The sequence below is a fragment of the Bufo bufo genome, chromosome 10 (assembly GCF_905171765.1).
Source record: "Bufo bufo chromosome 10, aBufBuf1.1, whole genome shotgun sequence".
Lineage (NCBI taxonomy): Eukaryota > Metazoa > Chordata > Amphibia > Anura > Bufonidae > Bufo > Bufo bufo.
In genome coordinates this window covers 4763487-4782311 of record NC_053398.1, presented here as the reverse complement: position 1 = coordinate 4782311, position 18825 = coordinate 4763487, and the positions used below count along the sequence as shown (strand labels likewise).

The window sequence follows — 18825 nt, the reverse complement described above, 5'->3', positions numbered from 1 at the left end:
CACCTTTTTTTCAGTCTGCGCATGCGCATACCGGAAGGACGGATCCGGCACTAATACATTCCTATGGGAAAAAATGCCTGATCAGGCATTCAGGCAAGTCTTCAGTTTTTTTAGCCGGAGATAAAACCGTAGCATGCTACGGTTTTCTCTTTTGCCTGATCAGTCAAAACGACTGAACTGAAGACGTCCTGATGCATCCTGAACGGATTACTCTCCATTCAGAATGCATGGGGACATACCTGATCAGTTATTTTCCGGTATAGAGCCCCTGTGACGGAACTCTATGGCCTCTTTCACACTTGCGTTGTCCGGATCCGGCGTGTACTCCACTTGCCGGAATTACACTCCGGATCCGGAAAAACGCAAGTGTACTGAAAGCATTTGAAGACGGAACCGTCTTCCAAATGCTTTCAGTGTTACTATGGCACCCAGGACGCTATTAAAGTCCTGGTTGCCATAGTAGGAGCGGGGAGCGGGGGAGCGGTATACTTACAGTCCGTGCGGCTCCCGGGGCGCTCCAGAATGACGTCAGAGCGCCCCATGCGCATGGATGACGTGATCCATGCGATCACGTGATCCATGCGCTTGGGGCGCCCTGACGTCACTCTGGAGCGCCCGGGGAGCCGCACGGACGGTAAGTACACTGCTCCCCCGCTCCCCGCTACACTTACCATGGCTGTCAGGACTTTAGCGTCCCGGCAGCCATGGTAACCACTCTGAAAAAGCTAAATGTCGGCTCCGGCAATGCGCCGAAACGACGTTTAGCTTAAGGCCGGATCCGGATCAATGCCTTCCAATGGGCATTAATTCCGGATCCGGCCTTGCGGCAAGTGTTCCGGATTTTTGGCCGGAGCAAAAAGCGCAGCATGCTGCGGTATTTTCTCCGGCCAACAAACGTTCCGTACCGGAACTGAAGACATCCTGATGCATCCTGAACGGATTACTCTCCATTCAGAATGCATTAGGATAATCCTGATCAGGATTCTTCCGGCATAGAGCCCCGACGACGGAACTCTATGCCGGAAGACAATAACGCAGGTGTGAAAGAGCCCTATGCCGGAAAAGAACAACGCAAGTGTGAAAGTAGCCTTAAGTTGAGCTATCATAGTCCAGCCCCCATGCTTTACACTACATGTCAGGACAGAATGGGACACATTTGTCGAGCTCGTCTGTTTTCAGGGATATAGTCAGGCAGGCGTTTCATTCGTCTGTTTGTCTTTTGCCGATTATTTATTAATAGTCACACAGCTGTTGATGTATTAGACTTGGTGTCTTGTTCTGGTGGTTGTTTTTCAGTTACACGAGTTCATATTCACTAAGACTGGTGGCGCAAGTGAGCGGACAGTAGCACGTCGCCACGAAAGTAGGCAAAATGTGCCGCAGCTCACTTCTCAGAACAGATGAAGAAAAGTACACCAGCCCTAGGGTAGACTGTTTGTGAGACTAAAAAGCGGCGCAAGAAAACGCGCACCTACGTAAATAGGTCGGAAAATAGTCACAAAAGTTAGAAAACTTCGGAAATAGTCTAAAAAATCTAAAAAAAAATGAACGAGGCTCAAATGCCTCTAAAACAGGTGCAATTTCCATAGTAAATGCGAGTAATAAATAAAACATCATTTTTCCTCCTAAAAAAAGGCGCAGACATTATAGTAAATGTGGCCCAATCACTATAAACGACAAGTAGGTGACACAGCATGGAGAGTACTGGCAGCCTGTATAGAGGGCGGGGCCATGTATAGAGGGCGGGGCATGTATAGAGGGCAGGGCCATGTATAGAGGGCAGGGCCATGTATAGAGGGCGGGGCCATGTATAGAGGGCGGGGCCATGTATAGAGGGCGGGGCCATGTATAGAGGGCGGGGCCATGTATAGAGGGCGGGGCCATGTATAGAGGGCGGGGCCATGTATTGAGGGCGGGGCCACGTATAGATTGTTCCGCACAGTTCTTCATCTTCCGTCATCTTCTTACTTTCCGCTTTTTCAGATTATTGCCATGAAGGATGGGACGATCCAGCGAGAGGGAACTCTGAAAGACATCCAGAATTCAGAGCCTGAACTGTACGAGCAATGGAAGACGCTCATGAATCGCCAGGACCAAGAGCTGGAAAAGGTGCACCTAGTGGTTACAGCCTGTCCTCACGGGTGACATCACTGTCAGAGGCCACAGCCAGTCCTCATGGGTGACATCACTGTCAGCGGCCACAGCCAGTCCTCACGGGTGACATCACTGTCAGCGGCCACAGCCAGTCCTCACGGGTGACATCACTGTCAGCGGCCACAGCCAGTCCTCACGGGTGACATCACTGTCAGAGGCTACAGCCTGTCCTCACGGGTGACATCGATGTCAGCGGCCACAGCCAGTCCTCATGGGTGACATCACTGTCAGAGGCTACAGCCAGTCCTCACGGGTGACATCACTGTCAGCGGCCACAGCCAGTCCTCACGGGTGACATCACTGTTAGCGGCCACAGCCAGTCCTCACAGGTGACATCACTGTTAGCGGCCACAGCCAGTCCTCATGGGTGACATCACTGTCAATCGGCCACAGCCAGTCCTCATGGGTGACATCACTGTCAGCGGCCACAGCCAGTCCTCACGGGTGACATCACTGTTAGCGGCCACAGCCAGTCCTCACGGGTGACATCACTGTCAGCGGCCACAGCCAGTCCTCATGGGTGACATCACTGTCAATCGGCCACAGCCAGTCCTCATGGGTGACATCACTGTCAGCGGCCACAGCCAGTCCTCACGGGTGACATCACTGTTAGCGGCCACAGCCAGTCCTCACGGGTGACATCACTGTTAGCGGCCACAGCCAGTCCTCACGGTTGACATCACTGTTAGCGGCCACAGCCAGTCCTCATGGGTGACATCACTGTCAGCGGCCACAGCCAGTCCTCATGGGTGACATCACTGTCAATCGGCCACAGCCAGTCCTCATGGGTGACATCACTGTCAGCGGCCACAGCCAGTCCTCACGGGTGACATCACTGTTAGCGGCCACAGCCAGTCCTCATGGGTGACATCACTGTCAGCGGCCACAGCCAGTCCTCACGGGTGACATCACTGTCAGCGGCCACAGCCTGCCCACTGACATCAAGCAGAGATAGTCTAATAGAAATCCCCAGAATGTCTCCATATTCGAGACTGGAGCTTGGGATGGATTATATGGCACAAGAGAGCAGCCCGTCCTTGTCAGCAGAGCTGACGCTCTAATATCCATACCTGCCGGTGTGGCCGCCGTGTATAACTGTGATTGTTTTATGCAGGAAATCATAGAGAGGAAGAACTTTACGAGACCCTTATACTCGAGGGAGACGCTGCTGGGAGATGATGAGGAAGATGAAGGTCGGTGGAAGGATGCTGGGGACGTGTGGCAGGTGGTCGTCTCCTGCACGGGTGACTTGTGGACTCTCTGACTTGTGCAGTTTGCTCCTGACTTGGGCTCCTTCCGCTTCACGTAGGCCTCTGACTTGGGCTCCCATGAGGCAGATGTGGGGTGCCCCGACAGTGTCATACATCCCCTGCTCCTGACGTGGACACTCTGGCCCTCAACTTGTTCTCCCTTGATCCTGGTGTGGGGTGTCCTGGCCCCTGACTTGGACTCACTGCTCCTGACATGGACACCCTGACACTGGAGCTGCGTTCCTCTCTCCATGTTTATTCCTGATGTCTGATTGTCTCCTCTACAGAAGAGATCTCCGAGAGCGATGATGATGATGACAACTTGTCTTCCGTTCTGCACCAGAGGGCGAAGATGCCGTGGAGAGCATGTGGCAAATACCTGAGCTCAGCCGGGATCCTGCTGCTCCCGCTCCTGGTCTTCTCACAGCTCCTCAAGCACTCGCTCATGATCGCCATTGATTTCTGTCTGGCAAAGTGGACGTCGGATGCGATTTTCAATGCTTCGTCTTCGGGCTGTACGGGGCAGGTAAACCTCTGATGCGTGTGGTGAGGAGTGAGCAGATTGGATGCATCTTTCAGACTACCTGCTGATACATGTGCACCACAACTCCCATCCTCTCCCTCAGAGCTGCGGTTTTGACCACTCGCCATACTCCATGGTGTTCAGTGTTCTGTCCTGCCTGACCATCATTATGTGCCTTGCGACCTCCATCGCAGTCGAGTGGACCGGTCTGCGAGTCGCCAAGAAGCTGCACAACAGTCTCCTGAATGCCATCATTCTGGCGCCCATGAGGTGAGGAGGAGGCTGTAGCGGCCATGGTCCGCCTGGTCTTCAGTGGTGCTGCCTTTCACTGAATTCTTTGCTTCATCTTCGTGGTAGGTTTTTTGAGACAACGCCTCTGGGCAGCATCTTGAACCGCTTCTCCGCAGACTTCAACACCATAGATCAGGTAGGATCAGTATAGTAGAGATGGTTGTGTGTCCGACCCCAGCAGTCACGTGAGAGAGGCCCCTCCACGTGTCGTGACTCAGAAGGGAACGGCTATAGTGTCATAAGAGGCTTTATCCAGTAAGGGATACCCAACCAGTGGTGGTCTCCACGTGCTGGACCATGCAGGGAAGGCTTCCTCATCCCCAAAGAAGATGGCATGTGTATGAAGGGGTTAAACCCCGGGATGATCCCTTAGGTCTCAGTCCACGTATGTAATGTGTTCTGTGTTCTCTGGCAGCACATCCCAGCTACCTTGGAATGTCTGAGCCGCTCCACCCTCCTGTGTGCGTCAGCGCTGGCCGTCATCTCCTACGTCACCCCCATCTTCCTCATCTCCTTGGTCCCTCTGGTCATCACCTGCTACTTTATTCAAAAGCATTTCCGAGTAGCCGCCAGGTAAGCAACACTCGTGGCATCACGTGTCTGGTAATGTACACATGGCGGCATCTGGTTGTGGGCCCGTCCGCTAGCATAAATACAGACATTTCCAGCGCTCAGGTTTCGGTTACGTCCTGCGCTAAAATCTTGATCCGCTCACTGGGAAGAACTGTGTGCCGGGCGAGCTGGGTCCTTGGGTGGATGATGGGGGTAGTGCAGGGGTTAACTCCCCTGGTATCTGGATCACAATGGAATGTAAAGCCTCATTAATGTCAGCATCCTCGCTTCCCCCATGGAAAGTCAGTATTACACTGGGGCCTCATTAGCTTGAAATGGCGGCATGTTAATAAGCCCCCCGCTGTGCATGGAATGAAGTCAGACATGTCCGCTGCATGTGGTATGAAGGGTCAGATATGTCCGCTGTGTGTGGTATGAAGGGTCAGACACGTCCGCTGTGTGTGGTATGAAGAGTCGGACACGTCCGCTGTGTGCTGTATGAAGGGTCGGACACGTCCGCTGTGTGTGGTATGAAGGGTCGGACACGTCCGCTGTGTGTGGTATGAAGGGTCAGACACGTCCGCTGTGTGGGGTATGAAGGGTCAGACACGTCCGCTGTGTGTGGTATGAAGGGTCAGACACGTCCGCTGTGTGGGGTATGAAGAGTCGGACACGTCCGCTGTGTGGGGTATGAAGAGTCGGACACGTCCGCTGTGTGCTGTATGAAGGGTCGGACACGTCCGCTGTGTGTGGTATGAAGGGTCAGACACGTCCGCTGTGTGGGGTATGAAGGGTCAGACACGTCCGCTGTGTGTGGTATGAAGAGTCGGACACGTCCGCTGTGTGCTGTATGAAGGTTTGGACACGTCCGCTGTGTGCTGTATGAAGGGTCGGACACGTCCGCTGTGTGTGGTATGAAGGGTCAGACACGTCCGCTGTGTGGGGTATGAAGAGTCGGACACGTCCGCTGTGTGGGGTATGAAGAGTCGGACACGTCCGCTGTGTGCTGTATGAAGGGTCGGACACGTCCGCTGTGTGCTGTATGAAGGTTTGGACACGTCCGCTGTGTGCTGTATGAAGGGTCGGACACGTGTGCTGTATGAAGGGTCAGACACGTCCGCTGTGTGGGGTATGAAGAGTCGGACACGTCCGCTGTGTGGGGTATGAAGAGTCGGACACGTCCGCTGCATGTGGTATGAAGGGTCAGATATGTCCGCTGTGTGTGGTATGAAGGGTCGGACACGTCCGCTGTGTGTGGTATGAAGGGTCGGACACGTCCGCTGTGTGCTGTATGAAGGGTCGGACACGTCCGCTGTGTGTGGTATGAAGGGTCAGACACGTCCGCTGTGTGGGGTATGAAGGGTCAGACACGTCCGCTGTGTGTGGTATGAAGAGTCGGACACGTCCGCTGTGTGCTGTATGAAGGTTTGGACACGTCCGCTGTGTGCTGTATGAAGGGTCGGACACGTCCGCTGTGTGTGGTATGAAGGGTCAGACACGTCCGCTGTGTGGGGTATGAAGAGTCGGACACGTCCGCTGTGTGGGGTATGAAGAGTCGGACACGTCCGCTGTGTGCTGTATGAAGGGTCGGACACGTCCGCTGTGTGCTGTATGAAGGTTTGGACACGTCCGCTGTGTGCTGTATGAAGGGTCGGACACGTGTGCTGTATGAAGGGTCAGACACGTCCGCTGTGTGGGGTATGAAGAGTCGGACACGTCCGCTGTGTGGGGTATGAAGAGTCGGACACGTCCGCTGTGTGGGGTATGAAGAGTCGGACACGTCCGCTGTGTGCTGTATGAAGGTTTGGACACGTATTCTGGCCGCGTTACGAAGGGTTGGACACGTTCCCTGGGCGCGTTATGAAAGGTCAGACACGTCCGCCGTGTGCTTTATAAAGGGTCAGACAAGTACTCTGGGCGCGTTACGAAAAGTCCGACACGTCCACTGTGCGCGGTATGAAGGGTCAGACGTCCACACAGGAGGTGGCTGCTGTGTCGAGTGAAGATCATTCACACACCAGTGCAGCCGCTGCGACTTCACACTGGACCACAGAGCTTACTGTTTACATAGAACAAGAAAATGGAAAGGTGAAATGATAGGAAGCCATGACGCTGGTGTTACAGGACTGATAGGAGGATGAGGGTAGTGTTACAGGACCGATAGGAGGATGAGGGTAGTGTGATAGGAGGATGAGGGTAGTGTTACAGAACTCGTAGGAGAATGAGGGTATTGTTACAGGACTCAGAAGAGGATGGGGGTAGTGTTACAGGACCGCTAGGAGGGTGGGGGTAGAGTTACAGGACCGATAAATGGGTGGGGGTAGCGTTAAAGGACAGATAGGAGGATGGAGGTAGAGTTGCAGAACTGATATGAGGATGAGGGTAGTTGCAGGACTGATAGGAGGATGAGAGTAGAGTTACAATCTCTGCCTCTTTTTTGTATTAATTTTGCATTATTATTACTGTGCTTCAGGGATCTCCAGCAGCTGGAAGACAGTACACAGCTCCCCCTGCTGGCGCACTTCTCTGAGACCGTCGAGGGGCTGACCACCATACGAGCCTTCAGGTAAGTGCCAGGTCCAGTATGTGCCCAGGTGATGTGGTGTCCAGGTCAGGTCTGGTATGTGTCCAGGTCATGTTATGTTCAGCATGTGTCCAGGTCTAGTATGTGTCCAGGTGATGTGGTGTCCAGTTCCACTATGTGTCCAGGTGATGTGGTGTCCAGGTTTAGTATGTGTCCAGGTAATGTGGTGTCCAGGTCTAGTATGTGTCCAGGTCTAGTATGTGTCCAGGTCTAGTATGTGTCCAGGTCTAGTATGTGTCCAGGTCTAGTATGTGTCCAGGTGATGTGGTGTCCAGGTCTAGTATGTGTCCAGGTGATGTGGTGTCCAGTTCCACTATGTGTCCAGGTGATGTGGTGTCCAGGTCTAGTATGTGTCCAGGTAATGTGGTGTCCAGGTCTAGTATGTGTCCAGGTCTAGTATGTGTCCAGGTCTAGTATGTGTCCAGGTCTAGTATGTGTCCAGGTGATGTGGTGTCCAGGTCTAGTATGTGTCCAGGTGATGTGGTGTCCAGTTCCACTATGTGTCCAGGTGATGTGGTGTCCAGGTCTAGTATGTGTCCAGGTAATGTGGTGTCCAGGTCTAGTATGTGTCCAGGTCTAGTATGTGTCCAGGTCTAGTATGTGTCCAGGTCTAGTATGTGTCCAGGTCTAGTATGTGTCCAGGTGATTTGGTGTCCAGGTCTAGTATGTGTCCAGGTGATGTGGTGTCCAGTTCCACTATGTGTCCAGGTGATGTGGTGTCCAGGTCTAGTATGTGTCCAGGTAATGTGGTGTCCAGGTCTAGTATGTGTCCAGGTCTAGTATGTGTCCAGGTCTAGTATGTGTCCAGGTCTAGTATGTGTCCAGGTCTAGTATGTGTCCAGGTGATTTGGTGTCCAGGTCTAGTATGTGTCCAGGTGATGTGGCGTCCAGGTCTAGTATGTGTCCAGGTGATGTGGCGTCCAGGTCTAGTATGTGTCCAGGTGATGTGGCGTCCAGGTCTAGTATGTGTCCAGGTGATTTGGTGTCCAGGTCTAGTATGTGTCCAGGTGATTTGGTGTCAGGGTCTGGTATGTGTCCAGATGCAGCATTGACCTGTTCCACTCAGTGGTCCGTCCATGTCGTGGTCTCCTGTCACGGTGAGGACTGATGATTTTTCTCTCCCAGGTATGAGGCCAGATTCAGACAGAAGCTTCTAGAACTCACGGACTCCAACAACATTGCATCTCTGTTCCTCACAGCAGCCAACCGATGGCTGGAGGTGCGCATGGTAAGTTAATAGGCAGATGAGTGGTGGGACAGTGAAAATGTGGGGGGTAGTAAAGGAACAGAAGGACAACGACGGAACAGGGGTCAGAAGTGTAACATGAGGCAATGATGGAATTAGGGCAGTAATGGAAGATCTTGTGTATTATTGTTCACTTCCATTTTACCACCATGACGGCATATACCTGGAGATTGACCCCTGACCTCTGTAGGGGCAGGAAGCAGAGAAAGGTTGCCCCCTCCCACCAGCCTTCCTCAGTGTTATCCTGCCCCCACAGAAAGGCCTCTCTGCAAGCCGGGCAGGTGAAGAAGGAATTGCATGTATTTTTACCAGGAAAGACACATCGGGGGCTGGGGCCTTCCTTGTGGTCTGTATAAGTCCCTGCAAGATCCCCTGCTCGCCGGCGGTACCTTACCAACGCTGGGCAGGGAGATGGAAAAGGCCTCGCATCTGTTGATCGGATGCCTGTCCTTACATTTACTAGTTTCAAATGACCCACAAACCCAGGAGTTCAAGACGAATATTTCAATAGTCAAATGACTATAATTCCTGTTTCTGGCATCATAATTAAAATATAACTTTTATTTCTATCTTTAGTAACAATATACCACAAAAAAAACATAAATGTGTTATTAAAAATGCATGGAGGGCTAGTCTTTGAGAGGCAGTCCTACTATTTAGGGACAAAGAAACTATGTTCCACTAGAAGCCAAGTGCAGGCTATTTGCATCCATCTATATTGATGGCCTGTATTGATACACCTTTAGTTACTAGTGTCAGCCGACACTGAACTTGATTCGTCTAAGCCGCACCTCTGTTGGCTAATCGTTTCCCTAAGAATTCCCTAAATAGCATAGATATATATATCTTTGATAGTGATTCCTCTATCTTAGTCCTACTAGTACTATCCTATTTCACTGACCCTCAATGAGTTCGGCGCCTGCAGGTCACCTAACCCTAGACCTTTTTAGCCCTTCCATATTGCTTTAAAATGAGACGTTAGAAACACAGCTCCCCCAACATGTTTCATGAAGCCGCATAGCGGTGAAACATGTTGGGGGAGCTGTGTTTCTAACGTCTCATTTTAAAGCAATATGGAAGGGCTAAAAAGGTCTAGGGTTAGGTGACCTGCAGGCGCCGAACTCATTGAGGGTCAGTGAAATAGGATAGTACTAGTAGGACTAAGATAGAGGAATCACTATCAAAGATATATATATCTATGCTATTTAGGGAATTCTTAGGGAAACGATTAGCCAACAGAGGTGCGGCTTAGACGAATCAAGTTCAGTGTCGGCTGACACTAGTAACTAAAGGTGTATCAATACAGGCCATCAATATAGATGGATGCAAATAGCCTGCACTTGGCTTCTAGTGGAACATAGTTTCTTTGTCCCTAAATAGTAGGACTGCCTCTCAAAGACTAGCCCTCCATGCATTTTTAATAACACATTTATGTTTTTTTGTGGTATATTGTTACTAAAGATAGAAATAAAAGTTATATTTTAATTATGATGCCAGAAACAGGAATTATAGTCATTTGACTATTGAAATATTCTGTCCTTACATTGCCGCATCTTCCTTTCCCCTAGTGGGATAAGCAGGTGTACATGTATGTATGGGGAGTCCGCATGATGAGCGCGGGTGTCTGGCGTCACTTCCGGGTTCAGAATGGCGCAGCGCGTACCAGGAAGTTCATTTACTATGCGGCAGACATGGATTTAAAAAGCAGGCGGGAGAGCCCCGGAGCTACTGAGCTGAGGTCTGGTGAGCATCATGTCGGGCCCTGAACTTCAGCCCCACCAAATGTAATCCCCACCCCTAATGTACAGTTAGGTCCATATATATTTGGACAGAGACAACATTTTTCTCCTCTCTGCTCTGTCCATCACCACAATGGATTTTGAACAAAACCATTCAGACGCCGGTGAAGTTCAGACTTTCAGCTTTAGTTCAGTCGGTGGAACAAAATGATTGCATAAAAATGTGAGGAACTAAAGCGTTTTTTAAACTCAATCCCTTCATTTCAGGGGCTCAAAAGTAACTGGACAAAATAAATAATTGTCAATAAAATGTTAATTTCTAATACTTGGTTGAAAACCATTTGTTGGCAGTGACTGCCTGGAGTCTTGACCTCATGGACATCACCAGACGCTGTTTCCTCCTCTTTAATGCTCGGCCTTTACTGCCGCGGTTTTTTAGTTGCTGTTTGTGGCCTTTCTGTCTGAAGTTTAGTCTGTAACCAGTGACACGATCTATTGGGTTCAGATCCGGTGACTCGGCCATTCAAGAATATTCCACTTCTTTAATAAACTCCTGGGTTGCTTTGGCTTTATGTTTTGGGTCATTGTCCATCCGTATTATAAACGCCGACCAATCAGTTTGGCTGGATCTGAGCGCAGTCTGTCTCTGAAAACCCCAGAATTTATCCGGCTGCTTCTGTCCTGTGTCCCATCATCAATAAACACTAGGGCCCCGGGGCCACCGGCAGCCATGCATGCCCAAGCATCACACTGCCTCCGCCGTGTTCTACAGACGATGCAGTATGCTTTTTCTTTCCATCATTCTGGTAGAGGTTGATCTCGGTTTCTTCTGTCCAAAGAATGTTCTTCCAGAAGTGTGCTGTTTTTTTTTTGATGTTTTTAGCAAAGTCCAATCCAGCCTTCTTATTCTGGAGGCTGATGAGTGGCTGCACCGCGCAGTGAACCCTCTGTATTACTTTCATGCAGTCTTCTCTTTATGGTAGATTTGGATATTGATCCGCCTGTATCCTGGAGAGAGTGGTCACTTGGTCGGCTGTTGTGAAGGGGCTTCTCTTCACCATGGTAATTATTCTGTCATCATCCACCACTGTTGTCTTCCGTGGGCGTCCAGGTCTTTTTGCATTGTTGAGGTCACCAGGGCTTTCTTTCTGTCTCAGGATGAACCAAACTGTAGATTTTGCCGCTCCTAATAGTGCAGCAATTTCTCGGATGGGATTTTTCTGTTTTCGCAGATGAAGGATGGCCTGTTTCACCTGCATGGAGACCTCCTGTGACCTCATGTTTACTTCTCAGCAAAATCTTCAAAATGCAAGCACCGCACCTCAGATCAACTCCAGGCCTTTTATGTGCTTAATTGAGAATGAAATAATGAAGGAACTGCCCACACCTGCCCAGGAAACAACCTGAGAGTCAATTGTCCAATTACTGCCACATGTAAAGGAGCGGAAACTCCTAAACCCTTTATCCAACATATTATTTTTTTTTTTCGGAGTGTATTCTCTTTTTTTTTAAACTCGTTTTATTGAGAATAACAAGTGAAAATTGGTACATTAACATATGTGTCAATATTACATAGTATACACGTGAAGATACATACTCCGCAGTGGAGTCTTTCGGAATAAATAAGAATGACATACATTTCCTCAATTAGGACAATGAGAGAAACAAGAATCATATATTAACTCTTAATGATGTACAATCTCTTCTTATCCCAACTTTACCCGCACATACAATGAAACAGTGAGATAAACAATGTTATGCGTTTTGCACTGAGTGCATATGAGATGGCAATGCACTGACTGAAGAAGAGCACCAGGGTCCCCAAAGTTTCTCAAATTTCTGAGGGCACTTCCTATTGCCATACATTATTTTTTCATAGGGCAAAATCCGATTAACTAACGCTTTCCACTGACCTATGATCGGCGGTCTGTCCGCCATCCAGCGGAGAGCTATTGCTTTCCTGGCTAGGAATAGGGTCTCCCTCAAAAATGTACACACATACAGGGAGCGGATATCACTATCCACTATCCCCAAAAGACAAATCTTAGGGCAGCAGGGTATCACCTCTGTGATCAATGTAGAGAGAATATCCACTACCTTTTTCCAGAAGGGTTGTACGTACCGACAGTCCCAGATAAGATGCCAGAAATCTGCATTATTTTGATCGCATCTCGTGTGGTCTATCCTGCCCATTTTGTGCAACCTGGTGGGAGTTAAATAACTCCTGTGAAGAATGAATAGTTGAACTAGCCTGTTATTGAGAGAGGGCGATACACTTGATGGTGCACTCAAAGCCTCTGACCATTACTCATCAGTGATTTGTGGCAACCTCTCTTTCCACCTGGTCTCCACCAACAGAGGTTTGGAACGTATTTTGAGATCAAGAAGGTGTGTGTATAAAGTCGAGATCATACCCTTTGGCCCCTGCGTCTTAAGTATGCCTATCAATGGATATTTGGAAATGACTCTTGCGTCCCCATGAAACTGAAACTGAAGGGCATATCTTAGCTGTAGAAATCTGTAAAAATGAGACCGTAGAACCCCTAACTTCCCCTTTATCCAATTTTAATATCCAAATTGGTCCAGTCCAGTTCTGGATAAGATTCTTGAAAAAGCAGCTGACAAGAAAAAAAGATTCCTTGGAATCAGTCATCAAACTACAGAGAGCTTTGGGCAGTATGGAAGACTCTAAAAGCAGCATCAAATTACCTGGAGGGTCATCGTAAAAAAATCTTATCAGACAACATAACAATAGTGTCTTACCTAAGACAAGGAGGAACAAGATCAAAAGATCTAATAAATCTTTCAGGTAAGATCTTCTCCTGGGCAGAAAAGACAGTGAGCTCCATATCATCAGTTCATCTAAAAGGTTCTCAGAACCAGGTGGCGACTTTCTAAGCAGAAAGAATCTAGATAAAGGGGAATGGTCACTGAATAAAGAAATATTCAGAATGATGGAAAGCAGATGGGTCTCCCCAGTGATGGATCTATTCGCTTCAAGAAAGAATGCAAAGGTCCAAAGGTTTTGCTCTCTGGATCCCAGGGACAGTCCCTGGGCTATCGATGCATTCTTCCAGACTTCGAACTGGGATCTAGCCTAGTCTTTTCCACCATTCCAATTGATACCGAGAGTGGTTCAAAAAATCCTTCAAGAAAGATCAACAATCATCATCGTTCTGGCTGAAAAAAAGCTGGTTTCCTCTCCTCAAAGAAAGCAAAGTGATAAAGCCACCCAAGGGGCGCCACAGGCTCCAATGGTCTCTGAGTAAAGCACTAATAATTATTATAACTCATATTTGCTGCTGTAAAAACAGTTTTAACAATAAAATTCTATGTCAAAAGAAATAAGAGATACAATGACTCACTTCACTGAGGAGGAGGTCAAAGGGATAAAGCTCCTCTCCTCAAGAGACCATCTCTACAAGATCCATGGATACTCCCCAGCAGAAACAACATTCTAGTACAAGGTCCCATTGTTCATCCCCATCCAGAGTTCTTCAATTTGACAGCATGAATCCTGAGTCCGATATTCTAAGATGTCAGGGTCTTTCGGATAAAGTAATATCCACACTTAGATCTAGCAGGAAAAAAATTACTTCTGCAATTTATCTAAAGATCTGGAAAAATTCTGTTCTGGGTCCGGTGAACCCACCCCAAATCATTCAGAACCAAAGATCCAAAAAATGTTGGAGTTTCTTCAGCAAGGTTTGAATATAGGTCTTAGACCTTCTACTTTAAAAGTACAAATATCAGCACTCGGTGCTTTTTTCGATACAGACCTAGTGAATCATAGATGGGTAAGAAGATTTATCAGAGCAACGTCTAGATTAAAACCCTTCATTAGACCTCGTGCCCCTTCCTGGGATTTAAACATTGTGCTTAACGTCCTGACAGGAAGTCCTTTTGACCCTCTAGAACAGGGGTACTCAACTGGCGGACCGCGGTCCAAATACGGACCGCGGCCGCCAGTTGTCCGGACCCCGGCCATCGTTCAGAGCGCTGCTCCTCTCCTGCACACTGTGCCGTGCAGGAGGAGGAGCTTACCGCGCGCAGTGAGACAGGGCTTCCTCCACATGTAGCGCTTCTCCTCCTGCACACTCTGGCAGCTCTGCTCAATACAGCGGCGGGCACAGGAGATGATAGTTCTCAGCAGCGCAGGAGGAGTCTCTCCCTCCCCCCTATGCTGCTGCTGTCCCCGCCGCTGCCAATAAGAAGAGACGGGAGGAGGAGGGGAGGGGCTGTGGCCACTGCGCCACCAATGGAGAAAACTGAGCTGTATTACAAATACAGGAGGCGGGTGCTGGAATCAAATAGCCGACACCCGACCTCTGTGACAGGGAGCTGCGATCAGCTGCAGTTGAGTTAACCCTTCAGGTGCGGTACCTGAGGGGTTAATTGTAGCTGATCGCAGCCCCCTGTCACAAAGGTCGGGTGCCGGCTATTTGATTCCAGCACCCGCCTCCTGTTTTTGTATAAGAAACGTTGGTGGCACAGTGCGCCCCCCCCCCCCCCCCCCCTAGTATAAGAAATGTTGGTGGCACAGCCCCCCCCCAATATAATAAACGTTGGTGGCACAGTGCGGCCCCCCCCCCCCAGTATAATAAACATTGGTGGCTCAGTGGGAAGTGCCAATGAGGGTTAAAAATAATAAAAGAAAATTAACTCACCTCCTCCAGTTGATCGCTTAACTGCCGGTCTCCTGTTCTTACTTCTTTCTTCAGGACCTGTGGTGACGTCACTGAGCTCATCACATGGCCCAATACCATGGTGATGGATCATGTGATGAGCTCAGTGATGTCACCACAGGTCCTGAAGAAAGAAGTAAGAACTGGAGACCAGCAGCTAATCGATCAACTGGAGGAGGTGAGTAAATTATTTTTTAACCCTCATTGGCACTGCCCACTGCGCCACCAATGTTTATTATATTGGGGGGGCGCACTGCGCCACCAATGTTTATTATTTTGAGGGGGGGGGCACACTGCGCCACCAATGTTTATTATGTTGGGGGGCGCACTGCGCCACCAATGTTTATTATATTGGGGGGCACACTGCGCCACCAATGTTTATTATATTGAGGGGGGCGCACTGCGCCACCAATGTTTATTATATTGGGGGGGCACACTGCGCCACCAATGTTTATTATATTGGGGGGCACACTGCGCCACCAATGTTTATTATATTGGGGGGCACACTGCGCCACCAATGTTTATTATATTGAGGGGGGGCGCACTGCGCCACCAATGTTTATTATACTGGGGTGATGGGGGGGCGCACTGCGCCACTAATGTTTATTATTTTGAGGGGGGGCGCACTGCGCCACCAATGTTTATTATTTTGAGGGGGGGCGCACTGCGCCACCAATGTTTATTATATTGAGTGGGCCGCCAGACGAAAAAGTCGGACATGTAGTACTTTTAGTCTGGCGGCCTCTCACCGTGCTGCGCCGTAACTCTGCCCCCATTCCCATTATAGTCGATGGGCACAGAGCAGCGGCACGGCGAAGTAGTGGCAAGATGGATCTGACGGGGTGAGCAGCCTGTCGGATCCGTCCTGCTGCAAGTGTGAAAGTACCCTTACTAATGAGCGCTTCCATCATGGAACGCCCATTAGTACAGCCGTTACCTCCACCGCTACTTGTGCTAGTAAAAAAAAATATATATTACGGCAGTGTTTCCCAACCAGTGTGCCTCCAGCTGTTGCAAAACTACAACTCCCAAAATGCCTGGACAGCCTTTGGCTGTGCGGGCATGCTGGGAGTTGTAGTTTTGCAACAGCTGGAGGCACACTGGTTGGGAAACACTGTATTACGGTACCTCCACCTCCATTTGCTCACGCTGTGGAGAACACTCCCTGCTGACTAGAAGCTCAGGACAGGACCTACAAGATGCCATCACGTTAGAGCACCGGTCCTGAGCTTGCAGTCAGCAGCGAATGTTCACCGCAGCCAGGTGAATGCTAATATTTTTTTTTTTTTTGCAAAAGCAGAGAAGGGGGGCACTAATGGGGGCAATACTCTTACTGGGGGCACTAATGGGGACATTATTCTTACTGGGGCACTAATGTGGCCATTACTAATTCTGGGACTTACCCGGGGCGCTCCACTATAACGTCAGAGCGCCCCACGTGCATGGATCACATGATCGCATGGCATCTTTACTGTTGGCGTTCAGCTCGGACCTTCACCTGACTGCAGACCCTGGTATGTTGACCTTTAACCCCTTAAGGACCGGGCTCATTTTCACCTTAAGGACCAGGCCATTTTTTGCAAATCTGACCAGTGTCACTTTAAGTGCTCATAACTTTAAAACGCTTTGACTTATCCAGGCCATTCTGAGATTGTTTTTTCGTCACATATTGTACTTCATGACACTGGTAAAATGAAGTCAAAAAAATTATTTTTTTTGCACAAAAAAATACCTAATTTACCAAAAATTTGAAAAAAATTAGCAAATTTCTAAGTTTCAGTTTCTCTACTTCTGTAATACATAGTAATACCCCAAAAAATTGTGATGACTTTACATTCCCCATATGTCTACTTCATGTTTGAATTGTTTTGGGAATGATATTTTATTTTTTGGGGATGTTATAAGGCTTAGAAGTTTAGAAGCAAATCTTGAAATTTTTCAGAAATTTACAAAAACTCAATTTTTAGCGACCAGTTCAGGTCTGAAGTCACTTTGCGAAGCTTACATAATAGAAACCACCCAAAAATGACCCCATCTAAGAAACTACACCCCTCAAGGTATTCAAAACTGATTTTGCATACATTGTTAACCCTTTAGGTGTTGCACAAGAGTTATTGGCAAATGGGGAGGAAATTTGAGAATTTCATATTTTTGTCAAATTTTTCATTTTAACCCATTTTTTCCACTAACAAAGCAAGGGTTAACAGCCAAACAAGATTGTATCTTTATTGCCCTGACTCTGCCGTTTACAGAAACACCCCATATGTGGCCGTAAACTACTGTACGGGCACACAGTAGGGCGTAGAGTGAAAGGTGCGCGGTTTGGTTTTTGGAAGCCAGATTTTGCTGGACTGGTTTTTTGACACCATGTCCCATTTGAAGCCCCCCTGATGCACCCCTAGAGTAGAAACTCCATAAAAGTGACCCCATCTAAGAAACTACACCCCTCAAGCTATTCAAAACTGATTTTACAAACTTTGTTAACCCTTTAGGTGTTGCACAAGATTTAATGGAAAATAGAGACACAATTTCCAAATTTCACATTTTTGGCAGATTTTCCATTTTAATATTTTTTTTCCAGTTACAAAGCAAGGGTTAACAGCCAAACACAACTCATTATTTATGGCCCTAATTCTGTAGTTTACAGAAACACCCCATATGTGGTCGTAAACCGCTGTACGGGCACACGGCAGGGCGCAGAAGGAAAGGAATTCCATACGGTTTTTGGAAGGCAGGTTTTGCTGGACTGTTTTTTTTGACACCATGTCCCATTTAAAGCCCCCCTGATGCACCCCTAGAGTAGAAACTCCAAAAAAGTGACCCCATTTTAGAAACTACGGGATAGGGTGGCAGTTTTGTTGGTACTAGTTTAGGGTACATATGATTTTTGGTTGCTCTATATTACACTTTTTGTGCAGCAAGGTAACAAGAAATAGCTTTTTTGGCACGTTTTTTTTTTTTGTTATTTACAACATTCATCTGACAGGTTAGATCATGTGGTCATTTTATAGATCAGGTTGTCGCGGACGCGGCGATACCTAATATGTATACATTTTTTTTATTTATGTAAGTTTTATACAATAACTTCATTTTTAAAACCAAAAAAATGTTTTAGTGTCTCCATATTCTAAGAGCCATAGTTTTTTCAGTTTTTGGGCGATTATCTTGAGTAGGGTCTCATTTTTTGCGGGATGAGATGACGGTTTGATTGGCACTATTTTGGGGTGCATATGATTTTTTGATCGCTTGCTATTACACTTTTTGTGACGTAAGATGGCAAAAAATGGCTTTTTTTTACACTGTTTTTATTTTTATTTTTTTACGGTGGTCATCTGAGGGGTTAGGTCATGTGATATTTTTATAGAGCCGGTCGATACGGACGCGGCGATACCTAATATGTATACTTTTTTTTTATTTATGTAAGTTTTACAGAATGAGTTCATTTTTGAAAAAAAAAAAATCATGTTTTAGTGTCTCCATAGTCTAAGAGCCATAGTTTTTTCAGCTTTTGGGCGATTATCTTGAGTAGGGTCTCATTTTTTGCGGGATGAGATGACGGTTTGATTGGTACTATTTTGGCGTACATGCGACTTTTTTGATCACTTTTATTACCTTTTTTGGGAAGTAAGGTGGGCAAAATTTCAATTTTCTCATAGTTTTTATTTTTTTATTTTTATGGCGTTCACCGTGCGGGGAAAGTAACATGACCATTTTATAGATCAGGTCGTTACGGACGCGGCGATACCTAATATGTGTAGTTTATTTTATTTTTTTAATTTTTATTCAGTGATAAATGTTTTT

General features: G+C 47.9%; 1 protein-coding gene across 3 annotated transcripts in view; it reads left to right on the top strand.

Annotated features, from left to right (window-relative positions):
* The window catches only part of ABCC8 (ATP binding cassette subfamily C member 8), an 84643-nt gene that overhangs the window by 56907 nt on the left and 8911 nt on the right, over positions 1-18825 (top strand). For all 3 annotated transcript variants that reach the window (XM_040409928.1, XM_040409929.1, XM_040409931.1), the window contains 8 exons: positions 1984-2109; positions 3269-3347; positions 3692-3930; positions 4031-4197; positions 4285-4354; positions 4634-4791; positions 7244-7336; positions 8480-8582. In XM_040409928.1, coding sequence (XP_040265862.1) covers positions 1984-2109; positions 3269-3347; positions 3692-3930; positions 4031-4197; positions 4285-4354; positions 4634-4791; positions 7244-7336; positions 8480-8582 — 1035 coding nt within the window. The remainder of the gene's footprint in view (positions 1-1983; positions 2110-3268; positions 3348-3691; positions 3931-4030; positions 4198-4284; positions 4355-4633; positions 4792-7243; positions 7337-8479; positions 8583-18825) is intronic.